Genomic DNA, 24,511 nt, shown 5'->3' with positions numbered 1-24,511 from the left:
TAAAAAAATAGTTATTAATTTTTTCAAGGGGCAGGGATACAAAACTAATCGTAATATTGTCGAACTACCCATTGACCAAATTTAATGCAATTTTGTAAACGCCATTGCAACAAAATAGATAAATTGTTGTTTATAATTTTTTATATTTGAATTTTGTTTTAAAACGTATGATTATTTAGATTTTCTTTTTTTTCTGTTAATTTATCTTTTTAAATTATGTTACCTTTTGCATTTTTTTAAAATTCTTATGTTTAGAATGTGTTTATTAGTGACATAAATAACAACATGAATATAAACCACATAAATGTTTAAAAAAAACTCTATTATGTTACAAAGATACTGAAAAAATGTACCTTTGTCAAAAAAGATTTCAAGCTAGTAATTGACAACCGGCACTGGATCACTTATTGGGCCCGTCTTCACTTGCGGGTTAGTTGATCGCCTCAAACGCGTATCGGCATTGTGCCATCTTCAGTGAGGAAACTCTTCCTTATTTCCTCATTCAGTTAACATGAGGTCACCGGCTCGCAGGCCAACACCCAGCATCTACTCTAATAATTGACAATCTACCCATTAGTAATAATTAATTTTTTGTTGAAGTCGTGAGGAGCGGTTAGGAAAAAAGTATTTTAGAAAAAACAAACATCCTTTTCATTTTTTGCCAACGTTTCGTTCTTACTCGGGTCATCTTCTGGGCCTGGGTGAACTACAAAACATATGTTGATTGTTAAAAATACAATACAGATGTAAATTTAAATTTTGAACCAAGTATTTCGTACTCACATAAAGTGTGGTGCTATTCTTGTGGTGTCATATCGGTGTTGTGTGAAATTGTTGTGAAACGTGAATTTCTATTCTGCTAGTTTTGTATGATCGTGACAGGGTGGGGGCCGCGGTAAATCTGGGAAATTTTCTTTGATCGTAGGCGGCTTTATTTAACCTAAAGGAAGTCGAGAATGGGATTTTCTGGACTGGATTTGTGATTCGGAGTTATTCAATATTGGAAAGGAAGTAAATTATTAAGGACGATAACGAAGTAAAGGGAAATATAAAAATAAAGTTTCATGCTTTATGATGTTGTCGTAATGGCTACGGCTGAGTTTGCATGTATCTGTTCTGTAATTAATGCAGTGTGTGTTTCTATTGACGTAAATTATTCCTAGAAAGTTGCGTTTGCATTTGTTGTTTTTTTCCAGCGATTAGTAGTCGTATTTTGTCGAAATCCCACTGAATTTTTGGGATTTCGACAAAATACTACTAAACGCTGAAAAAAAAAAAAAAAAATACAAACGCAACTCCCTAGAAATGGTTTACGCCAACAAAGATACACAGCATTAATTACAGAACAGATACATGCAAACTCAGCCGTAGCCATTGCAACATCACAAAGCAATTGAAGTATTAAACTTTAGTTTTATATTTCCCTTGGCTTTGTTATCATCCATATTAATTGCCCGCCTTTCCAATATTGTATAACCCTGAATCACAAATCCAATCCAGAAAATTTCCATTATCGACTTCCTTTGAGTAAAATAAAACCGCCTATGATCAAAGAAAATTTCCTAGCTTTACTGCTTCTCCCACCCTGTCACAATCATATAAAAACAGCAGAATACGAATTCACATATCACAACAAATAATTATTCAGATATCGATTAACGGTCACTAATCTCCACACACATCACAACAAATTTACACAAACCATTACGACACCACAAGAATAGCACCACGCTTTATGTGAGTATGAAATACTTAGTACAAAATTTAAATTTACTTAGTATTTTTTTCAATCAACGTATGTTTTGTAATTCACCTAGGCTCTGAAGATAAACTGAAACATGGAAAAGTCGGCAAAAAAAAAAGTTTTTTGAAAGGTGCTTTATTTTTGACCCTCCTTACAAAAAAAAGTAATGATTAACAGGAACAGTAGAAAAGAAAATACACAAAGATAATAAAAAATACATTTTATGGCCACAGAGTAGTTTTATTATATCACTTAATGCTTATACATACTTTAACAAAGAAAATTACATTAAATCAACATTTATGTCTTTAGGCGAAGTTACAAATTATATGTAAAATTGATTTAAAAAAATAATAATAAAAAATCAAAGTACATTTACAAATAATAAAAAAATAATAACTTTACACCTCTAAATCCCACTTCATTACAGCCAATTTAGTATAAAACTTTAATGAAATGCTACATTAAAAAAAATAACGCATATAATTAGAAAAATAAAAACAAATTGATATAGCCCAATCAGATTTGTAAATCTTGTTTTTTAAAACCCATGAAGACTTCAAGGAGTTTTATTAACCCTCAATGACGCAGGTTGCTGTCTTGCTTTAGGCTACAGGAGTAATAATGTTAATGTGAATTACACTGAAGGGGCAACAGTGGCTGCAACTGTGCGATCACTGTAAGAGTACTGATTTGAAAATCTGCACTTTGAATTCCAAGGAGACATACACTGTCTCCGAGGGGGTTGAAATGGAATGCCTGAGGAACAAAATGTCACTGATTTTGAAATACTGTATGAGATTTATTTGGTGGCTTGAACAATAGTTGTGCCAAAACTGTCTATAAAATATCCTCTATGTGACTTATGGACATAGCTGGGACAATGTTGGCATTTTATTAAATTAACATTTAAAAATGCTGATATGACTTTTACAATAATTAAATTTGTAATTTGACCATTTTGGTTTGTATACATGTTTTCTCCTGAGAATAGACAGACTAAAATGATCGGTAATATATATCCAGATCACATGAAGAACTCTCAAAATAATAATAATACTAACAAGTATATTAAATTAACATTCAAGAAGTACATAAATGCAAAAACTCACCACTGAAGATGAAATGAGTCTGACAGACAAATCTGGCAGAAATAGGTAGACAAGGATGATCAGAGATGATAAAACAACAATTACAATAATAGTTCTAATGATTAAAATTTAGAAATTTTTTACAAAAACATGTACCTGAACTAAATAAATATAAAAAAATAAATAAATAAAACGAGAATAAATAGTAAAATAGCACATTAAATTAAAACTGATTTCAATCTAATAATTCTTATCTTTTTAAATATTTTATCACAGCTTTAAGGTACTTTGAATGAACTTGTTTGAAATTGGTAGATTAACGATGTAACTACCAATGAATATTACTGTCTTTTGTTAGAAGAGACAAAGTTTGTTGGGATATCAATCTACAGAGAAATGAAAATTGTTAATTAATTATGCAACTGGAGAATTTTCAAAATAATGATACATTACCTCATAGTATTTGTCGGGATAGAAGAGTGATACATTGAGCATATAATTGTGTTTCCATCTTTAAGAGCATGAAGCTTATGGTATTCGGCACACCAATAAGTCTCACTCGGTGTGTCAGCATCATCTGTAAAAGGAAGAGAAAAACGAACAGAAAATTTAATTTTTGTTTTTGCTTTTAGCGTCTGAATTACCATTATCTACAAGGATGCTTGCTGCTTGATAAAAAAATGTTTTTAAAACTTCTGAAAATGATTTCTGCTCTTTTTTGCTACCACTGATATTTGTGCATGAAAGGTACTTTCCAATAGAAGTTTCGATTAAAAGAATTCTACAAAACATGCAAAATTATTCAAAAAGACATTTCATGAAACTATGAATAAAAATTACCCTATGACAGAATTGTGGATTTGAACAGAATGTGGTATATTCCTTGGATAGGTTTGGTATGCGAATTTCAGTGTTGTCAGCACTGGTGACCAGACTTGATAAGCTGTGCTTTGAACCGCTGACAAATCTGGTGTCGGTCCGCATAAAACACCAACCCAGATAGAGCTAATTAAACATACACCCACAAATCTGAAAGGTACCTAAAAAAATGTTTAAAATTATTTTTCCCCCTGGTTAAACATGAGTTGAAAACAGATAAAATAAAACTAACAGTTGGACTTTCATGAGGGAGGAATACAGGAATGTCAAATATAGTGCAATTTGTATTTGTCATCAAAACATGTGTCAGGAGTTTTCTTTCCATCTGTGCCAAATCCCACCAACTTTCAGTTGCGGCAGCAACACAGTTTTCAATCATTACACATCCAAACATTGATGAAACACGTTCCACAAACATGTCCAAGCATGTCTATAGAAATTAAATATTAAAATTAAATTAATAGTTAACTAGGTCTTAAAAAAATTAACATTACTTGAAGTTCATTTCCTTCGGTGCAGAGTATAGTCTCTACATAATTGAAAATGTTGTGCGAACTGTTTATACCACGGTCCCCATAGTCGAGGCATTCCATTATACTATCAATTGTTGAGTATGAGACCTTAAAAAGTTAAAGAAAACCATTATAATAAAAAAAGATGAAACACTAGCTTTTGAATTTTTAAATTGAAAATTGTATGGATTGATTGTTGCTTGTTTTAAACAGTACTTTTATTTCACATAAGGTAAGAAGTAGGAAACAACTACTAATAGTAAATATCATTAAAAACAATACCCTTAAATCTCTTTTGAGACGTTCTATATTTTTTATATTTTTAATACTGTCAATGCCGACTGAAAGGACCATTGCACTGAAAACAGTATCGAGAAGGTCAATGAGAACTCGTTTCTCATTCAATATAGAAACAGCTATTATAATAACACTGAAAGAAACGATGAAAAAATTAAATTTAAAAGATAAGAAAACAAAATTGTTTGGCCTGATGAAAATCAATTACCTGTCTTCATACTCTTTCCACAGGACAGTCGCATTTTCTGTCTGGGTGCTTTCGACAGAGACACCATGTGACTTGGCAAACATGTGGACTCCGTTCAATGAGCCAATGGTTGAAAACGGAAGCTATAGTCAAACAAAGGAACATATAAGGAAGGTTGAACTCCGAAGCGTTAATGGTTAATTCATGATAAGTCTGAACAACCAGTGTTGACTACAGCTTAAATTTGCAAGCAAAGGGTTCATTTTTAACTAAAGGGTTAGTTTTACTGATTAATTTAAATTCGGCTTATTAATAAACAAACAACAATTTATGACAATGGGTGGTTACTTAAGACATCTGGTGGTTCTTATTATTTTTCCTTCTTTTCCCCTGTCCTGAGGCATATCGAGTGTCGTGACTGTGTGACATCTTCAGAGTAAAATATGTAGATATCACAACTTTTATCTGCTGTCTTTTTTAGTAGTGTCTGGAAATGTTACCTTTTCTTTTGCATTCTCTAAGGTTATGGACCAAAATAGAATGGACTTGGCCACAGTGCAGATAGCATTACATTTTTTTTTTTTTTAGAGCGGGTCAGGAACTTGGCCCTTTTTTCAGAGTTAGGTTTTTGTTGGGTTGAACGGTACATTAATATGTAGAAATGTGTGTTTCTTAGTAACCAGTTGTTTCATAATTTGTTGAAGACGTGAGGAGAGGTCAAGAATAAGGCAGTATAGAAAATACCTTTTTCATTTTTTTGCTGATGTTTCGACCTTTAATCAGGTCATCATCAATTATATTTATCTTTATATTGACAACTTAAATTGTATTTTTTAAGGTCAGACTACTCCACCTGTCCTGTGGGAGCTAAGTCACAGGATAATGTGTCCAATCCTCCTCTACACTTCAGACACCCCAACTAAGCCTTCTTTTACCCTCCTGAAATCCTTTGCAGACAACACAGCTGTATTTTTCTCTAATTCCAAATCTGAGTATCTCCAGGTACACGTCCAAGGAATAGTCGAATGGAGCAAATGTTAAATTAACAAAACAAATGCACCCATGTTACATTTCCACTCAGAAGCAAAACCCATTACACAATATAACTCAACAACATTCCTATCCCTAGGTACCTTGGGTCCTATCTTGACGATGCACCAACGAATTCAGTCCTTCCAATTCAAAATCCTCTGAATCATAGTAAACGCTCCCTACTATGTCTCCAATACCTCCCTCTACAACGACCTCAAAATATTCTGTAAAAAATTAATCCCACCAAATTCCACAATAAACTCACCACTCACTCACCCCAACCCACTAGCCCAATTCATGTCCAACATAATCCATTGCTATAATCCTGCCAGACAACTAAAACGGAGATGGCTTCAAAATCTCTTCCCCCAAGGACTACCCGATGAGCAAAGTTGGGAGAAATGCAATATTTACTAACTTCCCCCTAGATATAATGTATTGAAAATATGTATGATAAAATGCCTAAAATTACAAAACAAAATATAAATTAAAATTACAATTGTTTTATACAGACGATAATAAATATTTTATTAGAAAAAATCTATTAACCAGACGACCTAAAACTATGTGTATGGAAGTTGGAAGACTGACTTTCAGACCATTTAAACACTTCTGATATCTAGAGGTTTGAATTTAATTAGATTTTAGTGGCAGGAAGCTAAAAAGTGATAAAATAAAAAGAAGGGAAAATGGAGAAATAGTTAATTAAAATAAATGTGATTTTTGTCTCTTTGAGAGATGTTGCACAATGATCACTCATCTCGATCATATCTGATCATCCGAATCTATCTATTCTTGCTGGTTTTATCTTTAAAAAAAGTTTTTTACGCCAGTTTTTAATATCATAAAGTGTACGTTGGCATTGTTTAAAATAATTAAATGTATTCAACCAACCCTTTTGTAAAATACATCGAATTAAAAACTTACAGCTTCCACATTGCCCATTTTCCTTGAAAACAAGGGAAGTCCACCGGCCGAAGTCAGGCACATTATATTTATCCCCATTTTTTTAAATCAAAATTTGAGTAATTTGACTACATTTTTTTACTTAGAAATAAGTTTATTTATTACTTCAGGAAAACAATGCTATTTGTGCAACATTGTCCAAACGAAGGTTTTATTAATGGTTATAGTAAATCGTTAGACACAAAGATATACCGGTCTCTGTTGTGGATCAGTGACGTAATTGACGTCCAAGGTCAAAAATTAGTCGTACGGTTAAGTATGTCAATTCATTTTTGTAAATGATGGTTCTGATCACAAACTGTTTTTAGCAATAATTAAACACAGAATCAATTACAGAACAGACACTTATATACTCAGCCGAAGCTACGTTTACTTCATAAATGAAATTCAATATAAATGACATACATATAACACACAAAACAAAACAACATATAAAACAATCATTACATTCCACACATCAAACAATTCTACATAGTCTAAATCAACTACAATTTTTCTTTCCTTTCCCTAATAAACCTGTCTATAGCCTGAATGGCTAACCAGGCTCGAACGACAAACAATTACATTTTTTCCGTTCTCGGACTCTTTCATCTCAAAGAAACCGACTGCTTTTAGATAAATGAGTTTGTATTTATATATATTTCCCTACTTCTTCAAAATCAAACATATATAAACAAAAAATATCAATATCTCACTTGCAATCTCAACACGTCACACAATTATGACACATCTACACGGAAAACAAACACTTTGAATGAGTAAAAATACTACTACTAAAATTTCTAGCATTGTATAAATTGATTTTTTCACATCCTACATGTATTTGTATAATTTAAACAATGTTTATAAATCTCAGGCCTTGAAGATGATCTCAATAAAGATCGAAACGTTGGAACGATAAAGAAAATGCTTTTCTAAACCTACATCACACCAGACCGCACCTCACCATCTCCAAATAATCATTAATTAACGGTCACTAAATATTACACATTAAATATGTCTTTCAACTTATTTGGCATGAAACTAAATGTAAATAAGTACAAAGTTGTTAGTTACAGTCTTGGACGTAGCGTTGTCTTTTACAATTACACAATACAAGATATCTAATTGGACAGGGTACTCTAACATGACACTTAACTTTCCTTACAATTTAATAATTAATAAGTTTAATGAACGTTTAAGTTTCACACATACAACTACAACAATTTTTACTAATGGCTGTTTAAGGCTATGATCCCCATTTCGGAATAATGTTCTGTTTGGAAAATACGGAACAAGGCGAAGACCAGGTACAAAAACCAAATAATTTTCAAGTAAACTAGGTCTTAACTTCTTTTCGTAAAATTATTATAGAATTTCGGTTTAGCTCCTCTAGAAACCCTTAAAATTTTTCCAAATTTTGTGAAGTCGTTATCGGAATATCTGAATAAACTGCTGTCAACTTTTTCTTTAGATGCACTAGTTTCATTGTCCGCTTGACCAATTAATATCTTACAATTAATTAAGGTTTTCAGTTGAGATAAAAAAGTCAATGGCACGAGCGTGATTCGAACCCACGATCTTCGGCTAGATACTTAGTGTCCGAGTGGATCGAGGCCACGATAGCTCAAGTGGTAGAGCAGCGGCGCATCAAGCCGAAGATCGTGGGTTCGAATCCCGCTCATCGTTTACCAACACGGTTCCACTATACCAGAAAGCCTAGAAATAGGTATATTCACTAGGAAGAAACCATTTGAACACATTCACATCAATTCAAATCATTAGACAAAATACAAAAAAAGAGAGAAAAAAAACCGAATCGAAGAACATAACTATCAGCTCAATGGCAGAGCGTCGGAGTACTGCTCCGAAGACGGTGGTTTCAGTCCCACCCGTGACACATCTTTTACTCTAATTTTTTAATTATTTATGGCTTATATGAAAAAGTGTAAATAAATATAATTTAAATAACCAATAAAATTGTAACAAATCCAAGATAATAACGAAAAACCTAATCTATGAACGATAGCGATAGACGAAGTTCTATCTCTCCATTTGCGTATTTCGAAACTCGCATATCCAGCGTACAATTAGCGTTTTACATTCTTTGGTAATTGTAAAAGAGAAAGGGCAATGTGCCAAACCTATCACTTTCTAGGTTTTTATTTAAAAGGCTGTTAAAATCGAAGTAAACTTGAGCTACTCTTCAAAAGCAGGCTATCATTTCTCGAACCCATCTTTTTGTTGCAATGCGACAATGAGATTACGACAAAAATTTCTAACGTTTGCATTGTATAAATGACTGAATATTGAAATTTTAATAAACCAACTGACTGATGGTATTAATAAAACTCATTGTTAATGAGGGCAGCTCAAGAGTCGTCTAGTTGTAAAAATATCTTTACCTCCTTCTTCCATTCAATAATTCCTCGTATTTGACTAAAGCACTCTGTTTATACTCAAAGTTGGCTCTTCAAATTAAGTTGTGAGCCATACTATCCAAATTAATCACCAATTAGGTGAGACGCTGTTGACACGTGTTCCCTTTGCAATATCCCGGCGAGGGAAGTTATAACTCATTTTGTAAACGAGTGGTACTCTCAGGATTCCATTGTTGTATGGGACTCCTTTCAAGTCTTAGACTGACAGATTAAGTACACCGAACTTACAACTGAAACACAAACTGTCAAAAACTAACTAACTTTGCAAGTCATGCATGGTTTTATAGGTACGACAAGGTGCAACAATTCAACAATTGGTCGATTTAAAATATATGTCTGAAAAATTAAACAAACTATTTGAAAATCAAAGGCATAATTTGATAGTCATATTATCATTTATTATCTCCCTGTCCCTATTAATCGCACTTTATTTTTACTCTTATTTTACCATATTTCTCTATATTATCATTCAATCGTCTTCTTAGTCTTTTGTCTTCATATCTTCTTACATTTTATATATAATGTAAATTTTTAAAAATATATATATCTTAATATAACAAATTTTTTAACCTATTAAATAAATTTTTATATATAGTTCTTAATCTTCCTATGTCTATCTCCATCTCTAACTATATTTCCATTTCTCCCTCTTTCCCATTAGTCTGTCTGTCTGTCTGTCTGTCTGTCTGTCTCTCTCTCTCTCTCTCTCTTTNAATCTTTTATATATAGTTCTTAATCTTCCTATGTCTATCTCCATCTCTAACTATATTTCCATTTCTCCCTCTTTCCCATTAGTCTGTCTGTCTGTCTGTCTCTCTCTCTCTCTCTCTCTCTCTCTCTCTCTCTCTATCTATCTATCTATCTATCTATCTATCTATCTATCCATCTATCCATCTATCTCTGTCTGTCTGTCTGTCTCCCTCTCTCTCACTCTTTCCATTTCTTTTTCATTCACTCTGTATTTCTGTCTATCTCTATTGTATCTGTTTTGATGGTTTTCCATAGCTCTCTTTCTTAATTTATTTTTCTCTTTTTCTATCAGTTTCTCATACACTTTCTTTATACGTCAAATATTTTCTCTCCATCTTTCTCACCCTCTTTCTTTCTTTTTACCTCTCTACTTCTTTCTCTTTCTCTGTCTGTCTGTCTGTCTCTGTCTGTCTGTCTGTCTGTCTGTCTGTCTGTCTGTCTGTCTGTCTCTCTCTCTCTCTCTCTCTCTCTCTCTCTCTCTCTTTCTTTCTCTCTTTCTCTCTCTCTCTCCCTCTCCCTCTCTGTATATGTAAAATCGTAATTATTAAATATAAATGAAATCATATTACAACTAAATAGCGACATAAAAACTTAAAAAAATGGAGCGTTGATCATGTTTTATCAATTAATATTAAAAACGTAAAGCTAGTTTATTAAGACATCACTAAGAATTTGCAAATTTAAAGAAAGATAATATTGTAAAAATCAAAATTGATGATAGTATATTAATTTTAGACAACTACATAAAAATTCTAGGCTTAGTAATAGATAAATATTTAACCTGGAATACTATTTGTATTATACGTATTTTGTATTTTGAATTATGTAAACTTTATTTGTTTGTATGAATGTTCGTTAAATGTAAGAAAGGTCCGCGAGTCCTAATTTTGCGAGCTTTTATAAATAAAATGTTCAGTACAATTACAGTAGTCAGTACAGTCTCACTCTCTCACGCACTATTTACCACGCCATCACCCCCTCTAGTTCTGTCACCATTTCCATTCATGTACTTCACTTCACAGCTATATCACCACCTCTTACTCGATATGTTTATATCTGATTTTTTATTTATTTCTGTACACCTTTTTTTTATGTTCTTCTACGTATCTCTCATCTTAATATTTTTCTTTCTTCACCTACTTTTATTATTTGTCACGTTTTCCTTTCTCTCCTTCTCTCTCGTTTTCTCCATTTTCTCATTCTCTCTCCACCTCTATTTCTATTCTATCCGTTCCTTTTTTTATTTTAACTTTCTCTCTCATGCCGTTTCTTTATCTTTCCAAAAGCAAAAGACTTTCTCTCTCTTTCTCTCTCTCGCTCTCTATCTCATCTCTCTCTCTCTCTCTCTCTCTCTCCATTTCTTTTTTAGTCATTCTGTATTTCTGTCCATCTCTATCGAATCTGTTTTGAAGGTTTTCCATCGCACACTTTTTTAATTTACTTTTTTCTATTTCTATCAGTTTCTCATACACTTTCTTTATACGTCAAATATCCCCTCTCCACCTTTTCTCTGTTTATCTCACTTTCTCTTCTTTCTTTCTCTCTCTCTCTCTCCCGCACCCTCTCTCTCTCTTTCCATTTATTTTTTATTTTTCTACATCAGAAGATTTTCCATCGCTCTCGTTCTTAATTTGTTTTTCTCTGTTTCTACCAAGTTCTCATACTCTTTCTTTGTACGTCTAATATTTTCTCTCCATCTTTCTCACTTTCTCTCTTTCTTTTTCTCTCTCTACCTCTTTCTCACTCTCTCTCTATTTCTCTCTCTCCCTCTATTTCTCTCTCTCCCTCTTCCTTCCTTCTCCCTTCCTTCTCCCTTCCTTCTCTCTTCCGCTCTCTCTCTCTCTCTCTCTCTCTCTCTCTCTCTCTCTCTTTCTCGCTGCATTTCTATCATTCATTCTGTATCTCCGCCCATCTCTACTGAATCTGTTTTGAAGGTTTTCCACTCTCTTTCTTCATTTATTTTTCTTTATTTCTATCAGTTTATCATACACTATCTTTATAAATCCAATACCTCTCTCCAGCTTTTCTTTTTCTTTCTTTCTTTCTCTCTCTCTCGACTGTGAAACTAATTAATGATTTAGAAAGTTATTATTAATTACAATTAATTAAGGTTTTTAGTTGAGATAAAAAGTCAATGGCACGAGCGGGATTCGAACCCACGATCTTCGCCTAGATAAGCCGCTGCTCTACCACTTGAGCTATCGTGACCTCGATCCACTCAGACACTAACTTCCCATCTCAACCGCACCTTTGAATTTTCCCTCCTTTTTGCCATTTGCAGACATTTGAAAAATAGAGTGCACGAGTGGATCGAGGTCACGAAAGCTCAAGTGGTAGAGCAGCGGTGTATGAAGCCGAAGATCGTGGGTTAGAATCCCGCTCGTGCCATTGACTTTTTTTATCTCAACTACAAACCTTAATTAATTGTAATATATTAATTGGCCAAGCGGACCAAGAAATTAGTGATGTTATTATTAATTTAAAGTTATTAATTATGTAATTCATTAATTATACTTACAACATTGTGATGAAGGGGATTTATTCTTTAGAAGCTCTAAAAAGGAATCTAAGATTTTCTTTCCATCTGGTCTTATCCCTGGTTTTTACTATAAAATTATATTATTGAATTCTGCACTTTAATAATAATAATAATTATTATTATACTATTATTATTAAATATAATCGGCGAATGAAATTTAACTTTTTTAAATTAACTTTTTACGTTCATTATTTTTGTTTTTAACTTCCTTGTGGTGAGCTCATTAGTTGAATAAAGGTTCGATTATAATACGAGATGAGCAGGTTAACATAGGAGTTTTCTACTAGGTACTGTAGACGTTTGTAGAACGAACCATTAACGAGTTATCTCTACAAAGTGAGCCGGCGATAAATTAATAAAGTTTTGACACCCGCTAAAAAATAATCCTCCAAAAACACATAATTTTCAAACATCTCACAAGAGGTGGGAGGAGAGTAGGGATCGTTGTCAGTGTGATAAGTATTTGGAGGAAGGCTCACTCCAGTAGAGGTCACGATGTCGATGTACGCAGTGTCTTTATTCCTCCTGGGTGTTTTCGGTTTTTCGGCGTATGGTCAGCCCGACAAAGGCCAAAATGGTATGTACAGAACAGAGTCGGTCAATTCAAAAAGCCGTAGCTATTGAATCGGGTCATTTATCATGTATTTTTTACTGTTGTGGTAAATAAACAATAGATCTGTGCTTCGCATCTTCACGATAATACGGATGTGGGGATGAGATTTATTACACATAATATAATGTCGTACTTAAAAAAAATCTATAAACGACCCAAGAATGGAATCAGGCTCAAACCGCCCGAAAGGATTTTATTCGTTAACCCTTACGATGAGTTTCTATCGGATATGATAACCACCGTTTGAATTTGGTTTACGTCCATTTCTACGACCTTTTTCTAAATAGAAATGAAAAATTGTAAAAATTCGTACATATGATTATTCATAAATCGTGAGATGCGGTCCTGGGATGATGTAGGTTTCAGAAAAACATTTTCTTTATCGTGCAAACGTTTCGATCTTTATTGAGATCATCTTCAGGGCCTGGGATTTACAAACATCGTTTAAATTAAACAAAAACATTTAGGATGTGAAGAAAAAGTGAATGTATACAATGCAAAAAATTTTTTATTCACTATTTTTCGTGGTCCGCTTGACCAATTGATACATTACAATTAATTAAGGTTTTTAGTTGAGATAAAAAAGTCAATGGCACGAGCGGGATTCGAACCCACGATCTTCGGCTAGATACGCCGCTGCTCTACCACTTGAGCTATCGTGACCTTGAAAACTTTAATTAATTGTAATTGTATTAATTAAATGTAACCTCGAAAAATAGTGAATTTAATTGATTAAAATGAAGTGTACTTCACTAAAGCTCTCCGTGGCCATTTCATTTGTCGCCGAGAATCCAATCCGATTACACGTCATTTGAAAAATGGCAAAAAGGAGGGAAAATTTAAAAGGTGGGGTTGAGATGGGAAGTTGGTGTCCGATTGGATCACGATAGCTCGTAGAGCAGCGGCGTATCTAGCCGAAGATCGTGGGTTCGAATCCCGCTCGTGCCATTGACTTTTTTATCTCAACGAAAAACCTTAATTAATTGTAAAAATTTTTATATTCAATGAAAGTATTTCTGTTTGTAAATCCCAGGCCCTGAAGATGATCTCAATAAAGATCGAAACATTGGTACGACAAAGAAAATGTTTTTCTGAAACCTACATAACACCAGACAGCATCTCACGATTTCTGAATAATCATCGACTAACGGACACTAGCCACCAGACATTTGTACATATGTTAATCAATAGGTAAATATTTTAAAATATGAATAACAGTAATAATAATACTACCTAACGAATGAAACATTTGATAAAGCAGTAAGTTATTTATTGACCTAGTATGAATAGTTTAAAACTCAAAATTAAAATTTAATCCTATCTAAAAACCATTTTTATTCGCCTCGCTGAACATACAAAAGCACTTTGGATAAAAAGTAAAATTTGTGATAAAAAAAATCTCGACTGTTCTATTCTGATAAAACCAGATATACGGAAAACAAACTTTAAAATAAGATAAAATTAAGATGAGGTGGACTTTAAATACATCGTTCTCCTTTTTTTTATCTAGCTCTTCCTATCTACATCTCTATCGCCATCTTTCACTACATATCTCTTTTTCTCTTTCCTTTGTCTTCTCCTTTTCAAGATGACTTTGTTTATTTCTTTTTTTTTATCCCCTTTTCTCTCCACACTTTTTTATCATTAATTATATTTCTCTTTTTTAGTACATTTTATCTTTAGCAATACTTCTGGAGGGGAGTGGCGGTAGTACCTCGATGGCCTATCTATGTTTTCTGTTGCAAATAGTTTAGTGTGAAAGATTGACGAATAACTGTATTTATCTGCGAGAATGATGATGGATGTAAGTGTTTACATGTGTTTTGGGCAATAGGTTTTCGTGTGAATTATGATCGGTTACCATCGGATTGTCGGGTATCATAGTAGCCCGTCATGTAGTATGATTGTTATTAATATTTCTCGTTCTTTGTATATTCACATCTTTTTTCCACTTTTTCTTATCTATTTTCTCAAACTTCAACTACATCACACTATTTCACTCCGTACGATTTTTCTCGTCTTTTACAATCACCTATTTCTAACACTTTAACTCACTCTATCTTATATTTTTTCTGTTTTTCTCTCAAATATCAAACTTTTCTTGGACAATTTTTTTTTACATTCATTGTATCTTACTCACTCTCTTGGTCTCTCTCTCTTTCTCTTTTACCCTCTCTTCCATACCTCTCTCTTTCTATTGTTCACTCTTCGTCTCTGTATTTCCATCTCTCTCCCACTCTTTTTATTTGGTCATTCTATCTACTGCCAGCACTCATTCTTTTTGTAATTTATTCCTCTCTCCCTCTCTTCTTTCTCTCTCTCTCTCTCACTCTCACACGCCCACACACACGCCCACACACACACACACACACACACACACACACACACACACACACACACACACACACACACACACACACACATACACACACGCGCGCGCGCGCACGCACAAAATTTCTCTCTTTATCTCTCACTTTTACACACACACACACTCTCTCTCCCTCTCTTTCAATACCTCGCTCCTTCTCGCTGCATCTCTCTCCAAATTTCTCTCTCTTTTAGCTTGTCTCTCTCTTTCTCCCCCTCCCAATATCTCGCTCCCTCTCACCCAATTTTTCGTCCTTTTAGCTGTCTCTGACTTTCTCTCTCGTCCACACTTTCTTACTCTTTCAAACTCTTATTTTCCAATCATACTTTCTATTTCCATCTGTCATTCTCTTTTTTTATTTATCCCTCCCCCTCTTACTCTTTTATTTATCCCTCTCTCGCTAGCTCGCCTGCCCGCCTTTTCCTTTTACCCCTTTCACTGCACCTCACACATTATAGTAGATTGGTATACAGGTAAGTGATAAAAATAAGGTCAATATCAATATGTTTACTTTGTTACATTTCAATTTTTTGAAATTGATGTTTGATAAATCAGTTAATATTGAACTGAGAAACAAAAGGAAGGGAACATTGTCCGGTATACTGCGCGATTTTATCAACACGTTTTGTTTGTAACAAGTAAAGTTAACAAGTTAATATGATTTGACTGAATTATTTGACTGTAAGGCTGGTAGGGGCCGAAACGAAATTTTGTCAGCTCGATAAAATATTCATGATCTTTTTCACACAAGACCTTTTCAGTTAATTTAAAAATTCGAGTACCCACAATTAAGAGCAATATCGAAAATTCTTTTCAACCAATTTCGGTTTTAATTTGATTTCAAAGTCAATACACTACCAAAACAACCAATGCAAATTAATATTATTATGAAATGAAAGTTCTTTCTATGAAAATTAATGTTATTTTTCAACATCTGACTTATTATTCCGTTTTACAATTATTTAAGAAAGAGCTCAAACAAGAAAAATTGAAGATATGAAAAGTGTCGCCAATTAATTTGCCAATAGTGTACAAACCCGACATAAAAACTGTACATAACAACTTCCCGTGTTATTAAACAGATTATGAAGTAATAAGTAAAATGATCATGAACAAGATACCCTGTTTTATTGTCGGTCCTTTGGAAAATACAGAAAGGTGTGTAGGTAATATAAATAGCCATTTTATATCAAAATATAAATAAAGTTGTAATCAATACGTTACTGTTGTAAGATAACAACAGAAACTAATTAATTTATTTTGTAATTTGGAACGGGCGGAGTTTGGTCAAAGTTGTGCTGTTCCTGTGATCTTCCCAATCATCAAAGCTTTCATTGTTTGATTAACTCTCCACGGAATACTTTCAAAACAATCGATTAAAAATTTCTGTTTGCTTTATATTCTTATGGGTGGAAAATTATTTTTCTTATTTGGTAGCGTTTAATAATATTCCTTGAAGAGTAAGCAATGTGTGAAACCTTTATGGGCGCCACGTAGAACACTTGAGCCATTTCAGCCACTTAAGCTCCTTCTCGAACTAAACAACGAATTGAATTATCCTATTGTGTCCGTCATTTTTATCCTTTACAAAACCATTTCGCTTTCGAAACTGCAATTGAGTCGAATCTTTAAATTTTGCACTTGTTGCGAACAAACAATCCGCTCCGTAAGAGGCATGTCTTAGTTTGGAGGTGAATAATTCAAATGTTCTAAGATCACTAACATAATTGCTACAGCAACATTTTTTTTTCTTGTGCCAAATGTAATGGTGCAGGGTAAATCAAAAGGCTTTTCGATTTGGATTTATATAAAAATCTTTTTGACTTATACAATGACATATGTAACAAACTGCTTACTGTTGTTCAAGCGATTCATCAGCTCTAGGACGTTCGAGGTGTCCCAATTTCTGAACTCCTCGAAGAAGATTAAATCATTTTGAACTGAGGCTTTTTGCCCCGGAAGAAGACCAGAACTGCCCGGAACCCACAGAGTTGCACGGCTCCCATTTGCTATAGCACAACCATTGGTCTTTATACGATTGGTCTGATGTAGTTTTTACAGATGAGTGTAGATTTGCTCTACGATCTCCAGATAGGTGGAAAGAGTGTGGAGAAAGCGAAATGAAAGGGACGAACCGTGTAATTTTTTCCAGAACCAAACGTATCTCAGTGATGGTGTGGTCGGAATTTCAATGGATAGTAAAACAGAGTTGGTTGATGTTCGTGGAGGGTCTTTGACGGCCACGCGCTAAGTGGATGAAATTTTGGAACATCATGCGTTGCTCTTGCTATGCTGTCCTCGACAAAATCAGCGATAATCTTATTCTAATGCACGATAATGCTCGTCCACATGTCACTAGCATATACAAACGTACCTTCAACTGCAAAAAACAAGGGTTTAGCCTGGCCAGCCCGTTCACCAGACCTGAACCCCATCGAACATTTATGAGATAACCTATGAGGTATGACGAATCACTTCTTGATACATTCCACGATCTTGAAAGACTCTTCGTGAAGAATGGGCTAACCTCCTGCAAAGAGACATTCCAGACGGGTAGAAAATATGCTGAGGTGTCATCGAGAGAAATTAAGGCAAGAGGAAGAAATATGCAAAATTGAAATGTTAATTAAAAATCTAAAACAAATTTTCTCTGTCCATCTTTTTTTCATTTTCATTACCAACTTACTTTTTTTTAAACTGTTTTAGACAAACAATCAATTATTAAACGTTAAAAAAGTGAAACTTTGATTAATATATAAAAAATATACATATCAAGTTATATTACAAGTGGGCGGAATTTTTCCCTGTCAGTTATAAATATGGGGAGACTGACGATAGTGTCGAAAATTTCAGGAGGTGTTTCTACTCACTGTATACAACAAAACACTTCCTGTAAACCCCTGTCCAAATCTCAACGGTAAAGAATTAATTTCAGGTTTTGGTTTTTTTTTTCAGACTTAGGTCCACTAAATTGCTTATAAACTAAAGAATTATTGTCTGTAGAAAAGCCTGGCTTGTGCGACCTAAAATAACGTTAAATTTGCTGTAAGAAAACTTATTTACATTCCAGAATTGATGGAAAAGTTCTACAAGACAAATTGAGAAAAAACAAAAATGTTGAAATTTGGAATTTTTTGAAAATGTTGGATTGGTAACTGTTAATAAATACAAACTCGTGGAGCTTTGCAAATTCCCTCAAAAGTTCTCCATTCATTTATTTTCTAGCGGTATACCGACCTTTTTGGATTTTGTGCCTTCCAGAAGTGAAATCCAAAAAGTTGGGTATACCGCTGGAAGCTAATAGAGTGGGGAACTTTTGAGGGAATTTGTAAAGTTCCAAGAGTTTGTAGTTGTTAACAGTTACCAATCCAACATTTTCAAAACATTCCTAATTTCAACATTTTTGTTTTTTCTGTCTTTTTCGTGAAAATTTGAATCAGGTTGATTCTGCAATGTAAATAAAGTTTTCTTACAGTAAATTGAACAATTATTTGGAAATCGTGAAATGCGGTCTAGTGTGACGTAGGTTTTAGAAATACATTTTCATTATCGTGTCAACGTTTCGATCTTTATTGAGATCATCTTCAGGGCTCAAAGTGTTTTCCGTGTAGATGTGTCATTCTTGTGTGTCATATTGAGAGATGTGAACAACCTGATGAGAAGAACCTACGTCACACCAGACCGCATTTCATGATTTCCAAATAATCATTAACTAAAGGTCACCAAACACCACACAGCAAATTTAACGTTCTTTCAGGTGGCACAAACCAAATTTTTCTACAGTCAGTAATTCTGAAGTTTATAAGCTATTTAGTGGACCTTCGCCGAAAAAAAATAATCAAAACCTGGAATTACTTCTTTATCGTTGAGATTTGGACAGAGGTTGATAGGAAGTTTGTGTCGCATATACTGAGTAGAAACATCTACTGAAATTTTCGACACTAATCGCCAGTCACCCCATCCTTTTCTCATTTCATATTCCCTTAAAACGCAGTTCCCTACCTTCAAGCTACTGTGATTTCTCTATTGTTGGAGTCATTATACTATACATTTGGAGCTGTATATTATCCACCACATCATCATAGTCAATTCTTCTCATTCTTCTCTTCCCTTGGTTCGCGGTTCATTTGCGGTGGTGACATCAAGGCGGAGCACCCAAGTTGGGGTAGCCGAGTGGATAATCCTCGCATGGTTCCTTCAAAACATCCTTTGACAAACTAATTACTTCCACATTTCCTCTCATCCAACCTATTGACCATCTTCCCTAAATAAATTACCCGATCTGCTTGTTTTCTTCGTCTGTTCCAACATATCCTCATTAAACACTGACTGTTTCACCCTAAACGATTAATCCTTGACATCCATCCAAAACAAGTGTCGACTCGACCCTTATAAACGGACCTGTCGACTGGAACTTATTTGGAGGCATACTTGAAAGCGACTAAACTTGAATGCACCCCAAAACAGAACAAATTGACGATACTGTGCATTATTTAACTGACTCTATGGAACAGGGAATATGGCAAGCCACGAAACATATGACACCGAACAGACCACCGCCAATGACGTACAACCTGCCTCTATAGATAAGACAATCACTCGTAAACGTCGCGCCAGAAGCCTTTTGCAACGCACCAGATACCCCCCCCCCACAAGATAATATTCAACCAACTAACGAGATATCTCATGTACGTACTAAACAAGAATTACAACGACCAGTATTTCACTTATACACAAACACTTACCGCAAAGGACAACTCTTTCTAGACAGCAAGTACACAATTATTAAAATACATATACTATTCCCACCCAATTCAACGCACTGATGGCAATTGGACAAAAAAACCAACGTGGAGAAAGCTGAAGAAAAAAATTCCGGGCACAGTACCTTTCCATAGTATTCACCCCTCATCCTTAGTTCCAAGATCAACCCTTTACTGATACAGTTAATGAAGAATTAAATATCTCCCTTATTACTCTCACTCCCTCCTAAGACGTTTACTCCCAAAGAAGTCAGTCCGATCATAATTAACTTCCCGAAAAATAAAAGTTCTGGTTCTGATTTCGTGAACCCTAATATCCTTCAACAACCTCCCAACAAGAAATTGTATTTATTACAACCCTCTACAATGGTGTTCTTAGAACTACCTACTTCTTCTTTGGTTCTCCTCCGAACGAAAGGCACCTAAACCTAAAACAACTTACTTACCTCCTCTTCGGATCGTCCTATTAGCCTTCTTCCTATCCTCGGCAAAGTACGTGAAAAGCTTCTTCTTCATCGCCTAAATACCATCACCGAACCCTTAACAGAAATAACATCTTCAAAACTCAATATCCAATCCGGATTTCGCGGCTCCCTCTCGAGTATTCAGCAACCCCAGCTTGTCGACACCATCGTCACCTCCCTCGAGCTTAAGCAATTCTGTCCTGATGTTTTCCTTGAAATATCCCAGGTCTTTGATCGTCGCCTTATACTCCTTCCTAACAAACCAATACTCCGAGTATTTCCCAAGGTACTTCTTTCTCTTCTATTTTTCCCATTTTAGCCGGCGTCCCCCATGGAAACACACTTGCTCCATTACCTTACTCCTTTACAGCTGAGCTATTACATTCCGACACCCTAACCTTCACATACGCCGATGACACGTCGATTATCATCTCCAAACATCCTATTACTTGTACCCCAACCTCCAATCCGATATGCTTGAATCCTGACTTCAACAGTGGAGAATCAAGGTAAACAATCAAAAATTTAAATACATAGTTTTCATTCTTAATCGTAAAAATTTCCCACGTGTATTATTTATACGGTACTATTCCTCCAGCGAATAGTACACGATATCCGCATATGGTTAGCGGTCATAATTGACCTATTTAATTATTTCAATCAATTACACCTTTTATCTAAAGGTTTGAGATGAAAAAGTTAGTGTCAGGAGGGGGATTCGAACACACGACCTTCGGCTCAATACACCGCTGTCTTACCACTTCAGCAACGACGGTTTGAATTTAGGAACTGATTGTGTTGAGGGGTGAAATGACCTAACTGTTGACAGTCCCCGGAGCGTCCTCTGCGGCTGGACGGAAAAGGCCAAGGTCTGCTAACCGGGGTGATTCTCGCGGCCTGCCGGTAATTTATTTTAAATTTCAAAAGCTGCTATTGCCGTGGACTAAATATCTATAACCTAACAATAAATAATAATAGAAATAAATGCAGATAAACAACGTTTATGTAGTAAGACTAGGTAAAAACCAACATACGATTTTCAAAAGCGTATATTTCAAACCCAAATAATTATAATTTAATTTACAATCATACAGCATGCAATCATTAACTTGTTTAAATTATGAAAAACCTAAAATAAATGTAAATTTTGCACCACTTATAATTTTAAAAATCTACGTAAAATTATTTATACATTTAATTTTTTTTACATAGGATAAAAAGAAAAATCAAATAAAAAATAATTTATTCATAAATTTTAATGCATCTGTATTTGTTGGTAAACGGTTGAAAAATATTAGCCCTGTTCGAGCATTCTTGCCAACGGTCCCGGGAGGAAAGAAAAAAAATTTTAAGTAATTTATAAATTTTTAAACATGTTTTTCTGTCTTAGCTGTGTATCCATTTCAATGTTATTGTTTACCAAAAAACGTATAAGTACTTTGTCCCTTGTTCCAAAAAAAAAATTTTAACTAAATTTCTTACCTTTGAGAACTCTTTGAAGTCCTTAAATACGATTTGTATGATAAACAAGATATTTTTGGGCTGGATCACCCGGAGGAAGTTTTTACTCGAATTTCCATCGTTCCACTTAATAATTCGTAACACCTCCGGTTTTTATCTAACGTCCGCAGTACTATAAGGTTGTAAAACTACATTTCTCTTCTATGAGGAAGTAACAACACCTTTGGTTTTCATGCCCATGTGGGAAGAATGAGGAAGAATCCAACTATAAATTCCTAAACGTTTTATTTTATATCACCAGTTCTAAATTATTTCTGTTTTCGAAATTGGATCTAATTTGTAGGATTCTAAGCCGCAGTAAATCTTCATGAAGATTGGTAGAGTCTGTTTCAACGTTGTGCCGATATTTGTATGATTTTCGGAACAAGTCGGAGGAACTTATTTGACAAACGAAAAATTTTAGAAATTGTTTTAAAATTTCTCATTATTTTGATTTCAGGAATAATTTACGTCAAAATTGTATTTTTCTGCTTGCGTAGATATAATAGATATTGAAGTACACAATTTATGACCAAATTTCGTAGCAAAGTAGGTTAACAATTTTTTTTTACCAAAAAACCAAGTTGTATTTGTTTGATTTTTCACTCTAAAAAATCCCTAAATTAAAAAATTTGGGCAAAACAAAATTTTTTTTTTAACTTTTCCCCTTCTAATGCAGTCCATTTATATTCAAAAACCTCAAAACTTCTGATCGAAATAACCTCACTGTTCTACAGGATATAAATTTATAGGTTTGGAACACACTGAACTACAGCCTAAACTTGTACTTCGTAAATAAATTATAACCGGCGATTTAAAATAAAACTTTTGAGGAGTTTTTGTTCGTTTCTCTCTTACGTTTAATGAAATAAAAGTTAAAGTTTGTTGAGATAACAACATTTTTGAGATAATTGAAAGAAGAGAAATTCAGTCGTCTAACGGTTGTAATAATATTGATTTTGGATAAAATACAGAGGAGTAGAGAAATTTTTAAATTGAACACTGGGCTTCGGAGATTAAAAAAATTGCCCCTGGCTAATTGAACTTAAAAATCTTTATATTTTGTTTGATATGAAAAATTGTATTATTCGTATTGAAGGAGGTTAATCCCCCTCAAAAATAAATAAATAAATGCGTTGCCCTACTTTTCTGTAAGGGTGTTGGTTTTTGTAATTTTTAATGTATCTAATCTCATTTAATACAATCTTGTGTAATATTTTCTTATGCTACGTAACTAAAACATCAACTTATATGAATAATCACTTTGAAATCCTTGAAAAATAAAGGCAGAAAACTACATTATAAATTAATATCTTCAATTTTTTCTTTCCTCCTGGAACCCATTAGCAAGAACCCTCGGACACGTGACTAATATTTTTCGACTTAATATCTTGTTAGACAATACGTGTACGTATTACCATATGAGTAGTAATAATAATACAGATAATGTACCTACAATGAGACTGGAAAATCAATAAGCTAAATACTCAAAAAAGAGCCGTAAATAACTCAAAAGTTTCGAAAAATTACATTTAAAAAGCCTAAATTATGTAATTTTGTAAGAACTGTTTCAATTTACAAAACTTCAACAAAACAAAATGTCCTAAACTTCTTTAAATCAAAGGAAAAACTATTATATTATAAATAATTCTAAATTTGTCTTCTTTTCAATTTAATTATTAATCGAATAATAATCATATATATAGCGATTGTTAACAGATAATGGTCACTTTATCAATATGTCTTAACTCCATTTTAAAAAAACTATAATAATATATTTTTTTAAGCCATTTTAGTTTATTTATTTATTTTTTCACTGTAACCGAAAAAATGAAACAGGTTTTCGTAAAATTGAAATCTATAAAAATATAGCATGGAAGAATTTCTTGTTCAAATTAAATTGAAATGAATTGAATTAACAAACACTAACTGCATGTTTAAATACACCAAACACATCATCATCAGAGACAAAAACAATAGAGTCAAGGATGTCATATCAACCAGACAAATAGCTTGTAAATCGGTTAGTTCATTTGTGCATTCAATTCCCAATTCGTAGAATTAAGCCCAAAAAATCCAAAAAGCGCAAATTTTCCCAAAACAAAATTTAAGAGTACCATTGCTTAGTTCGATAAATCAGCTAAATGTGAGGTTTACAAGTCCGGAAACCAAATTTAATAAATTTGGAGATATCGTTTTTCCTAGTCTAATGCTATTTAAAAAAAATCATAACAGGAGACATAAAAAAAGTGTAAATTTTCAAATTATAATCGTTGTCATCAAGGTAGTTGCAGGACTTAAAGTTACATGTTTATGAGATGAATGGAGGGTTTTGTGGTGCTTCATGGAGGATGTGGTGCAATTAGTCGACGTTTGCCCATTGTAA

General features: G+C 33.8%; 2 protein-coding genes across 9 annotated transcripts in view; one reads left to right on the top strand and one right to left on the bottom strand.

Moving 5' to 3' along the window:
• The window catches only part of LOC106667040 (acetylcholine receptor subunit alpha-like 1), a 151,957-nt gene that overhangs the window by 103,555 nt on the left and 23,891 nt on the right, over window positions 1-24,511 (top strand). Inside the window, exon 1 of one of the 2 annotated variants that reach the window (XM_014394646.2) lies at window positions 12,879-12,994. The exons of the other annotated variant lie outside the window; for it this stretch is intronic. Coding sequence (XP_014250132.1) covers window positions 12,913-12,994 — 82 coding nt within the window. The 5' untranslated portion in view covers window positions 12,879-12,912. Of the gene's footprint in view, window positions 1-12,878; window positions 12,995-24,511 lie in introns of those variants that run through there. 2 annotated transcript variants of the gene reach the window in all.
• LOC106667041 (protein fuzzy homolog) lies at window positions 1,960-19,932 on the bottom strand. Of its 7 annotated transcripts, none has more exons than XM_014394651.2 (10): window positions 19,401-19,932; window positions 17,773-17,928; window positions 4,732-4,853; window positions 4,509-4,656; window positions 4,209-4,334; window positions 3,947-4,144; window positions 3,676-3,875; window positions 3,480-3,616; window positions 3,289-3,412; window positions 1,960-3,221 (listed from the first exon to the last, which is right to left on the bottom strand). In XM_014394651.2, the coding sequence occupies exons 3-10, from the start codon at window positions 4,812-4,814 to the stop codon at window positions 3,164-3,166; spliced, it is 1,074 nt and encodes a 357-aa protein (XP_014250137.1). In that variant the 5' UTR covers window positions 4,815-4,853; window positions 17,773-17,928; window positions 19,401-19,932; the 3' UTR covers window positions 1,960-3,163. The 7 variants fall into 7 exon arrangements, with proteins under 7 accessions (XP_014250137.1, XP_024083037.1, XP_014250138.1 ...); XM_024227269.1 differs by lacking the exon at window positions 17,773-17,928 and having other exon boundaries at window positions 19,401-19,615; window positions 19,676-19,932; XM_014394652.2 differs by lacking the exon at window positions 17,773-17,928 and having other exon boundaries at window positions 19,401-19,605; window positions 19,676-19,932.

Source organism: Cimex lectularius, unplaced genomic scaffold, assembly GCF_000648675.2.
Source record: "Cimex lectularius strain Harlan isolate CLEC.00 unplaced genomic scaffold, Clec_2.1 scaffold181, whole genome shotgun sequence".
Taxonomy (NCBI): domain Eukaryota; kingdom Metazoa; phylum Arthropoda; class Insecta; order Hemiptera; family Cimicidae; genus Cimex; species Cimex lectularius.
This window is presented reverse-complemented; position numbering and strand designations above follow the sequence as displayed.